At 34.3% G+C, this 11,027-nt stretch overlaps 1 protein-coding gene across 1 annotated transcript in view; it reads right to left on the bottom strand.

The window, feature by feature from the left end:
- Nucleotides 1-1,996: 1,996 nt before the first annotated feature.
- LOC139508164 (26S proteasome non-ATPase regulatory subunit 8-like) overlaps nt 1,997-11,027 on the bottom strand; it is a gene marked incomplete at its 3' end in the record, with an annotated part of 48,978 nt that continues 39,947 nt past the window's right edge. The window contains 2 exon segments of the mRNA XM_071295912.1: nt 1,997-2,108; nt 3,879-3,952. Coding sequence (XP_071152013.1) covers nt 1,997-2,108; nt 3,879-3,952 — 186 coding nt within the window.

The raw sequence follows: 11,027 nt of genomic DNA, 5'->3' as shown, positions 1-11,027 counted from the left end.
ACTACATACCCTAAGGATCAATCAACTGAAAAGTAACACTTAAGATGGGTGCTACGGGATGGAAATCTCAAATGGCATACAAAAACACAAATTTGACAATGCGTAAATATAAAATATAACTAGAGGCTCTCAAGAGCCTGTATCGCTCACCTGATTCTACTTGGGTTTTTGAAATCATATAAAAAAATATAAAATTTGGCTAAAAGTGACAACACAACCTCATTTATAAGGAAAGGAACATGTTTAATTTCATTCAAAAGTCCCCCACTGGCGGCCATCTTAGATGACTTGGTCAGCACCTCATAAGTAACATTCATGCCATGTTTGGTTTTATTCCATTCAGTGGTTCTCTAAAAGAAGTCATTTGTATGCATTTCCCATAGGGTCCTATGTTAAACTAAGTCCCCTGCTGGCGGCCATCTTGGATGATGGATCGGCTACAAAGTAACAACACTTGGTCAGCACCTCATAAGGAACATTCATGCAATGTTTGGTTTTATTCCATTCAGTGGTTCTCTAAAAGAAGTCATTTGTATGCATTTCCCATAGGGTCCTATGTTAAACTAAGTCCCCCACTGGCGGCAATCTTGGATAATGGATCGGCTACAAAGTAACAAAACTTGGTCAGCACCACATTAGGAACATTCATGCCATGTTTGATTTCATTCCATTCAGTGGTTCTCTAAAAGAAGTCATTTGTATGCATTTCCCATAGGGTCCTATGTTAAACTAAGTCCCACGCTGGCGGCCATCTTGGATGATGGATCAGCTACAAAGTAACAACACTTAGTCAGCACCACATAAGGAACATTCATGCCATGTTTGGTTTCATTCCATTCAGTGGTTCACTAGAAGAAGTGATTTGTATGCATTTCCAATAGGGTCCTATGTTAAACTATGTACCCCGCTGGCGGCCTTCTTGGATAATGGATCAGCTACAAAGTAACAACACTTGGTCAGCACTCCATAAGGAACATTCATGCTATGTTTGGTTTCATTCCATTTAGTGGTTCTCTAGAAGAAGTCATTTGTATGCATTTCCCATAGGGTCCAACTAAGTCCCCCGCTGGCGGCCATCTTGGATGATGGATCGGCTACAAAGTAACAACACTTGGTCAGCATCTCATAAGGAACATTCATGCTATGTTTGGTTTTATTCCATTCAGTGGTTCTCTAAAAGAAGTCATTTGTATGCATTTCCCTTAGGGTCCTATGTTAAACTAAGTCCCCGGCTGGCGGCTATCTTGGATGATGGATCAGCAACAAAGTAACAACACTTGGTCAGTACCTCATAAGGAACATTCATGCCATGTTTGGTTTCATTCCATTCAGTGGTTCTCTAAAAGAAGTCATTTGTATGCATTTCCCATAGGGTCCTATGTTAAACTAAGTCCCCTGCTGGCGGCCATCTTGGATGATGGATCAGCTACAAAGTAACAACACTTGGTCAGCACCTCATAAGGAACATTCATGCCATGTTTGGTTCCATTCCATTCAGTGATTCTCTAGAAGAAGTTCAAAATGTAAATTGTTAACGACGACGACGACGGACGACGAAGACGACAGACGACGGATGCCAAGTGGTGAGAAAAGCTCACTTGGCCCTTCGGGCCAGGTGAGCTAAAAAGGTGAAAGTCAAAGTCAGAATGACCTGACTTTTGATACATGACAAACCTTTATCCAATGATGCATCAGCATACCAATTTTGGTCAACCATAGTTCTAAAGTTATACACAGGCAACAATTCAAATAAGGTTTAACTATAATAGTGTCTACATTAAAGAGGTCAGTCAAGGTCAGAGTGACCTGACTTTGGTATAATTCAGCCCATAATACTACTGCACACCAAGTTTGTTTAGCCCAAAATTTTACTCACTTAAATTCATAATAGTTTTTCTCCTTCAAACTTTATTTAGATACCATTACAGGTAGGTACTAGATATTGCAATAAACACAATTATGCTAATGCATATTGAAATCATTCAGTTAAATTTACCTGTACAGCATATTCTTTCATGGGTTTAACGGATTCAAAAAACAACATTCTGGCTGCCTCCTGTAAGGCCAATTTCTCATATGCCTTTTCTATACAACTTGCAATTTCATTTCTGCAAGTATAAATTAATAGTAACATGCAGTAAAATACAACACTGTTTCACGACTTTATCTGAACTATCTTTATCCTCCATCATATGATGCATTCAAAATCCCACCAGTGTATCGCCTTGTTGGTGATGATGAAATTTTAATTGTGTTTCTGTAGAATTTTTATTTATGATTTCATAAAAGCATTCAGATTAACTAATTTTTTAAGTTGTTCACTTCAAATACTTATTATTGTAGTATCGAAATTTGGTTTTATAAAATAACTACAATTCATCATCAATTCAGATAATAGTCACTTGCAGCTCAAGTCTTATATTTGGGCTTCTTTTTGGCCCCATATTCCTAAACTGTTGGGACCATAACCCCTCAAATCAATCCCAACCTTCCTTTTGATGTCATAAACCTTGTGTTTAAATTTCAAAGATTCCTATTTACCTATACTAAAGTTATTGTCTGGCAACCAAATGTCTTAGGACCACGCAGAAACAACATGATACCAATATACAACTGCAAAATTTCTAGCGGTCGTATGAAAACATTTTGTTTTGAATGCTTGTGCTAAATGTCAATTAAAATGCTCCAAAAATATGTCTATACCGCTAAATGTCAATTAAAATGCTCCAAAAATATGTCTATACCATGGCTAACACTTTGAACTAAGCATGTCTTAGCTATTCTGTCACATCGGTACCGATAGAGCAAATATTTTTTGTCTGCAATTCACAAAGTTTCAATAGTTGACAAGAAAATGTTTCCAAATGAAATAGATTTGTTGCATCCTCTAGTGACCCTCAGATCCTTACACCTTTGTAAACATTAAATGTGTTTTCTGAATGAATACCAAATCCTTTTGCCTGACATGTTTTTTCCTTGTTATAATTTTAATAGGTGCTCATTAAGTTGTATTGATTAATTTTTTTTTACTAAATCAATACTAGTGGGTAATGAGCTTTTAAAATAGTGTGTAATTCCTCTTCTCAGAAATTAATGTACATGCATATGGCACCACAGAATGTAGAATATGATATAAGAAGATGTGGTATGAGTGCCAATGAGACAACTCTCCATCCAAGTCACAATTTATAAAAGTAAACTATTATGGTCTTCAATATGGAGCCTTGTCTTACACCAAACAGCAACATATATAAAGGGCCCAAAAAATTAAAAGAAGTGTAAAACCATTCAAACTGGGAAACCAATGGCCTAATCTATATACAAATAAGAAACGAGAAACACTTATGAACCACATCAACAAATTACAACTACTGAACATCAGATTCCTGAGTGACTAAGGACAGGCGCAAACAATTGCAGCAGGTTAACTAAATCTTAATTCAATTTCAAAAGCTTTTTTGTTTTTTTTTTGTGAAAAAATGTGCAAGCAAATTATTTTTAGCATAAAAACAGCTACATGCCTGATTGGACACACTTTGTACAACTAGATACCCCAATGAGGGTTGTGATGATCAACTGTGGAGTTTCAAAGTAGAAGATTTTGATTTATTGGGTAAGTCAATGAAAAACAACAAGGAGGGAAGACAGACACAAAGTGATGAAAAAGGTCAATTGTCTCTTTCAGCCAAAAAACAAATATAAAAGAATGGTTGAATATCATGGTTATGACTGTGTTGCTGTTTGTATTCATTAAGATCTTCCAGTTGAAAGTCACCCTCATACACAGTGAACAAGGAAATAGACCTAATCCTGAATGGGATCAAATTGACTAAAATATTGAAAAATTTACATCAAAATTATAATCTTAATTTGCTTACCTGATGGTGTTCAATAATATATTAATGAAAAATGTGTAATTTTCAGCAGGTACATTGCCCTTTGCTAAGAAAACCTGAATTAAAAAGAAAAGAAAATGGTAGTAATCTGAGACTGAAATCCGCTACTGTTAGAGAGGAGGATTAGTCTTAAAAAACATCTACAATTCTAATAGAAACCAGTAATTCAGTGAAAATATTTTGTTTTTATTTAAGAGTTATATTCTAGTTTTACAGTTGGAGATTGGTCTTTGTTGAAAATGTGCATTGATCCAGGCAAGAAGCATGCATTTAAAGTTAACAAATTAAATGGCAATACCTCACTATAGGTTGCACTTTGTAATACAGCTGTTTTTCAAACCACACCTCTTTTAGAATATTCATAGAAAATTAATTTTGTTTACATACTGGTTCCCAGTTATGCTCTCTGTGTTCCATCTCATAGAGACATAACTTGTGAATTTTACCAGTACATATACACGTGCATATTGTTTACATTGAAATCTGTGGTAACCCTTCATTTGAGGTAGGGGTAGTTAGGAATATTAGTATTAGTTTAAACTCTGAAAAGTTCAGGGCATATAAACGTTGAAAATATGCCGCACAGCCTTATATTTTGACCTTTGCAAAAAATTGTAGTGCATATGAACTTTCAATTCTAGGATAAGATTTTTTTCAAAACTTCATAGTAAAAGTGGTACAGTTTTAGCCGTAAAAGGAGTTCCTATGGGAAATTGCATTGTCAATATTTACAGAAATGCAACCTATAATGTTGTCATGAACATCTGATGAGCTTGTAGGAAAGTTGCATCAACATTGTGCATATGGAATAGTGTAAAAAAAGGTACAAAGGGGCATAACTTTTTTTGCAAACAGACTATGATGCCCTACTTATATCCACATCATGTTAGACTTAAACAATGTTGTATGAATGTCTGATGAAACATAGCAGAAACTTTATAACATAAGGTATTGGCATACAAGGTATGAAACTCACAAATCATAACAATAAAAGACACACAGGGGTGAAACTAATGCCCCCTCCACCAGGGCAGGATCATAACCAGATGCTCTGCAGGGCGCAGCTTCATACAACCGCAGAGCTTGAACCCTGAACGGTTGGGGCAAGTATGGACACAACATTCAAGCTGGATTCAGCTCTAAATTTGGATTGTGATTAAATCGTTGACACAGCATAGGTTTCTGACACAGAATGAATGTGGTCTAATGAACTTAAAATTTTTTTTTGCCTTTGAGCAATTCACTATGCTGTTGAATATTAATCCTCTCAAAAAAATGTTTGAAGAAATGTTCTTTTTATTTATGAAATCTGGAACAGGAAAAATTGAACCCCCCCCCCCCCCCCCCATTTTTTTTCACATCAAACTTCCCTTATTCTAAAACTGATCTCAATTCAAATTTCTAATGGAGTTTTTGCAACAATACCTACTCATTTAAATACATCATCAAATATTACCAGATGCTCCGCAGGGCGCAGCTGTATACCACCGCAGAGGTTGAACCCTGAACGGTTGGGGCAAGTATGGACACAACATTCAAGCTGGATTCAGCTCTAAATTTGGATTGTGATTAAATAGTTGACACAGAATGAATGTGGTCAAATGAACTTAAAATTTTTTTTTTGCCTTTGAGCAATTCACTATGCTGTTGAATATTTATCCTCTCAAAAAAATGTTTGAAGAAATTTTCTTTTTATTTATGAAATCTGAAATGAAAACAATTGACCCCCCCCCCCCCCCAAATTTTTTTTTTCACATCCCCCTTTCACTTTTTCCAAAACTGATCTCAATTCAAATTTCTAATGGAGTTTGCAACAAAAACTACTCATTTAAATACATATTAAAATGTAAAAAAAGTGCTTGTTATCACTGAATGGTAAAGATTGTTTTAATTTATCAGTTGGTAGTAAAAGTGAATATACATTGTATATTGTATAAAACAATGACTACTATTCTGGAAAAAGAAATATAACTCCAATTGAAAGTTTCTTGCTAGATATTTCTTGCTATTGCGCAATTGAAAATATTTGCTATTGCACAATACTGTGCAATTGAAGATTTCTTGCTATTGCGCAATACTGTGCAATTGAAAATTTCTTGCTATTGCACAATACTGTGCAATTGAAGATTTCTTGCTATTGCTGAATACTGTGCAATTGAAAATTTCTTGCTATTGCACAATACTTAATATAACAATTTTGGATCCTGATTTGGACCAACTTGAAAACTAGGCCCATAATCAAAAATCTAAGTACCTTTTTAGATTTGGCATATCAAAGAACCCCAATTATTCAATTCTGATGAAATCAAACAAAGTTTAATTTTGGACCCCGATTTGGACCAATTTGAAAACTGGGCCAATAATCAAAAATCTAAGTACATTTTAAGATTCAGCATATCAAAGAACCACAAGGATTCAATTTTTGTTAAAGGGGCACTAGCTGTCGAATTCATGGTCACCGATTTGACTCAAATTCTCATATTTGATTTATAACAATGTAAAACATTCATCCAAACTATCAAAAGTCTAAAATAAACAGTATACAGAGCATGGTGTAGATAATATATAGGTTCGTTTCATGAGAATGTTAGCCCAGACGCCATCTAATTAACTATTGATTTGACCTCAGATGACCATATAAGCGATGTAAACATAAATAACGATATGAATAGATTTAACCAACACGTGCAATTGGATTTTTATAGGTCTGTTTGATTTTATCTTATAGATTAAAAATTTATGTTTATCATTGTTTTAACCGTATAAGAATGATTTTATATAGATCGAATCAGTAATCAAATGATTAAACGTAGTTTCACTTTGATTGTTGACATTTTTTTTACTTTTATAAATAACCTGTTCACGTATAATGCATGCGTTGTCAATCTCTAGCTAGGGGTTAAATTGAAGTTCACATGAATACGGATTTAATGAGGTCGAATTATTCACTTGCAAGTGAATGAGTAATTATCAATGTTTCTTCGCTTAATTTGACAAAATTGAACCATTTTGGCCACTAAAAGCGAATTATTATTTCACTATTTCACTTTCATTATTGATTGAACAAAACAAGTGAAACTGCGAGCTACTGCTCACTGATGATACCCCCGCCGCAAGTGGATAATATTAATAGTGTAAAAATATGCAAGTGTTCGGTAAACAGGAAGTTGTCGAGTGATGAATCTGAAAACGCATCACACGGTATAGCTGACTTATATAAATCCTGAATCCAAATTTCAGAAATCCTTGTATTGTAGTTCCTGAGAAAAATGTGACGAAAATTTTCAACTTGGCTATCATGTGTAAAATCATACAACTTACAAGTGTTCGGTAAACAGGAAGTTGTCGAGTGATGAATCTGAAAACGCATCACACAGTATAGCTGACTTATATAAATCCTGAAACCAAATTTCAGAAATCCTTGTATTGTAGTTCCTGAGAAAAAAGTGACGAAAATTTTCAACTTGGCTATCATGTGTAAAATCAGACAAGTGTTCGGTAAACAGGAAGTTGTCAAGTGATGAATCTGAAAACGCATCACACTGTATGGCTGACATATATAAATGTTGATACCAAATTACAGAAAGAGTGGATGTGTAGTTCCTGAGAAAAATGTGACGAAAGTTTCATGGGACGGACTGACTGACGGACTGACGGACTGACGGACTGATGGACGGACAGACAGAGGTAAAACAGTATACCCCCCCTTTTTTAAAGCGGTGGTATAAAAAATCTTATTATAGATTTTTTATATATCTCGTAGCTAGTGCCCCTTTAAAATCAAACTAAGTTTAATTTCGGACCCTTTGGACCTTAATGTAGATCTAGTCCAATTTGAAAACAGGACCAACAAGAATGTGTCGACAGTACACGGATGCCCCACTCGCACTATCATTTTCTATGTTTAGTGGACCGTGAAATTGGAATAAATTCTCTAATTTGGCATTAAAATTAGAATGATCTTATCAAAGGGAACATGTATACTAAGTTGCAAGTTGATTGGACTTCAACTTCATCAAAAACTACCTTGACCAAAAACTTTAACCTGAAATTTGCACTATCATTTTCTATGTTCAGTGAACCGTAAAATTGGGGTCAAAACTATAATTTGGCATTTAAATTAGAAAGATCATATCATAGGGCACATGTATACTAAGTTGCAAGTTGATTGGACTTCAACTTCATCAAAAACTACCTTGACCAAAAACTTTAACCTGAAGCGGGACAGACATACGAACGGACGAACGAACAGACGGACGAACGGACGCACAGACCAGAAAACATAATGCCCCTATACTATCGTAGATGGGGCATAAAAATTAAGAATCTACATACACAGTTAGATTCAGCATATCAAAGAACCCCAATTATTCAATTTTTTATGAAATCAAACAAAGTTTAATTTTGGACCATTCCTAAACTGTTGGGACCAAAACTCCCAAAATCAATCCCAACCTTCCTTTTATGGTCATAAACCTTGTTTTTAAATTTCATAGATTTCTATTTACTTATTCTAAAGTTATGGTGTGAAAACCAAGAAAAATGCTTATATGGGCCCCTTTTTGGCCCCTAATTCCTAAACTGATGGGACCTCAACAAAGGTAGATTTCCTTTATATATTAACATAGTAATTCAAATGTTTATGTATTGCAACCGCCTTGAATACTCGCCCACTGATCTCTTAAGTGATGCTTATATTGAAAGCTTGTCTGATAAAGCTGTGGCTAATCAATCATGGTATGCAAACATAAAGTTTTTTAGTGAAAAACTTGGTTTAAATTTAGTACTTTGTAAAAAACTCGGAAAAAATAAATTAAAAATTTCACTTAGAAAATGTATCAAAACTGATTTTCTAACATATTGGAGCAATCAAAAAGACTTAATAAAAAAAGATGATCACAGTAAATTGAGCAACTACTTTAAAATTTAAACATAATTTCACTTTTGAAGATTACTTCAATATTAAGAACAGAGATAAGAGAGTTATACTAACTAGATTTAGAATAAGCAATCATTGTCTCCTCATAGAGAGAGGCCGTTACGAACGAAAAATTGATGAACATGAAAAAATATTACACTGCCAAGATCAGAAAGAACATGCCAGTTTTGTTCAATGAACTCGGTTGAAGATGAAGAACATTTTATATTTAAATGTACCCTTTATAATAAGGAAAGGAAAACCTTTCTGGATGAACTCTTTACAAAATACCCATATCTATCCCAAATATCCGATAGTAATCTGCTTATTTGGTTCATGTCAAACGATAGCCTTCATTTTAAATCTAAATTATGTGAATTGCTATCCTCATTTTACACATTGAGAAACTAAATATTTGCTTAACTGAAACTTATAAAACTTATTTATAGTCTTCACCAGTTCATTTTCACATAATACTTGAATTGTTTTTTCTTTTTCTTTTCTGGGCAGTAAGAGTTATCCTTCTTTCCACATATACAATGTAGGCAATTGACTCTCCTCATAAAAAAATTTGTGTCTGTATTTGTATCTGTATTTTATTTTTCATTTACATGTTGTACTGTTAAATCAATCATCCTTAATCAGAAAGATAGTTGTATGTGTGAGTGTATGCGAGTGGGAGAGAAAGGCTTTTTATTTTTACTTTATGTAATTACATGGTTGTTATAAGCCCTATGATTAGGAAATAAAATATCTTTATCTTTTATCAACTCCCAAAATCAATCCCAACCTTCTTTTTGTGGTCATAAACCTTGTGTTTAAATTTCATTGATTTCTATTTACTTATACTAAAGTTATTGTGCGAAAACCAAGAATAATGCTTATTTGGGCCCTTTTTTGGCCCCTAGTTCCTAAACTGTTGAAACAAAAACTCCCAAAATCAATCCCAACCTTTCTTATGTGGTCATAAACCTTGTGTCAAAATTTCATAGATTTCTATTTACTTAAACTAAAGTAGCCTGTCCCAAGTCAGGAGCCTCTGGCCTTTGTTAGTCTTGTATTATTTTAATTTTAGTTTTTTGTGTACAATTTGGAAATTAGTATGGCGTTCATTATCACTAAACTAGTATATATTTGTTTAGGGGCCAGTTGAAGGACGCCCCCGGGTGCAGGAATTTCTCGCTACATTGAAGACCTGTTGGTGACATTCTGCTGTTGTTTTTTTCTATGGTCAGGTTGTTGTCTCTTTGGCACATTCCCCATTTCCATTCTCAATTTTATTATAGTGCGAAAACCAAATTTCCTTGGACGACGATGATGACGACAACGATGATGCAGACGCCAACGTGATACCAATATACGACCAAAAATTTTTCAATTTTTGCGGTCGTATAAAAATCCACAAGTACCTTTCTTTGTATCAATCCCAACAAAAATTTTAATCTGGACGAACAATTCAGGAATACTGGAGTAATTGTGCGATATATGGAAAATTGACTTAATTCTTACAGTTGGATCCCTGAAACTCTAAACAAGAACAATGTTTTGGTTTTTTTTTTAAATAACAAGCATTCTGTGAGTATTGAATGGCAAATCATAGTCAATTACTGGTTAATAATTCTTTGTAATGGAATGAAATTCATACCTGATCTTTAACTTGTCATGGTGTATACTACATAAAATAACAAACCTTATACTAACAAGGGGTACAATCAAAATCACGTGATGGATATACACACACCGGAAGTAACAGTCGAGCAGACCGCTTGAAAGGTAAGTAGTCGTATTTACTTGTTTATATCAATAAAAATTAATAAATAAGGTAGTGCACCGAATGTAGGATACTATCTAGTTTTGAAATACACAATTATCCTTGCTGGAAAGCGTGCAGTTAATGCGAACACTTCGACACAGTTCCAAAATTTCACCATCGAAGTGTTTGCAATAACTGCACGCTTTCTAGCAAAAACAATTGTGTATTTAAAAATTACATACTATCCGACATTCGGTGTGCCAACTTATTAATCAAAATTTAATTGATATAAACAAGAAAATGCAACTACTAACCTTTCAAGCGGCGAGTTCGACTGTAACTTCCGGTGTGTGTATATCCATCACGTGATTTTGATTGTACCTCTTGACTAAATTCTTCAAACAATTTACTAAAGAAAAGGAACAAATTAAAAATTGTCATTTATCAAATACAAGGTCTT

This window comes from Mytilus edulis, unplaced genomic scaffold, assembly GCF_963676685.1.
Source record: "Mytilus edulis unplaced genomic scaffold, xbMytEdul2.2 SCAFFOLD_262, whole genome shotgun sequence".
Classification (NCBI taxonomy): domain Eukaryota; kingdom Metazoa; phylum Mollusca; class Bivalvia; order Mytilida; family Mytilidae; genus Mytilus; species Mytilus edulis.
The sequence above is the reverse complement of the archived record's forward strand: the minus strand, read 5'-3'. Positions and strand labels throughout refer to the sequence as shown.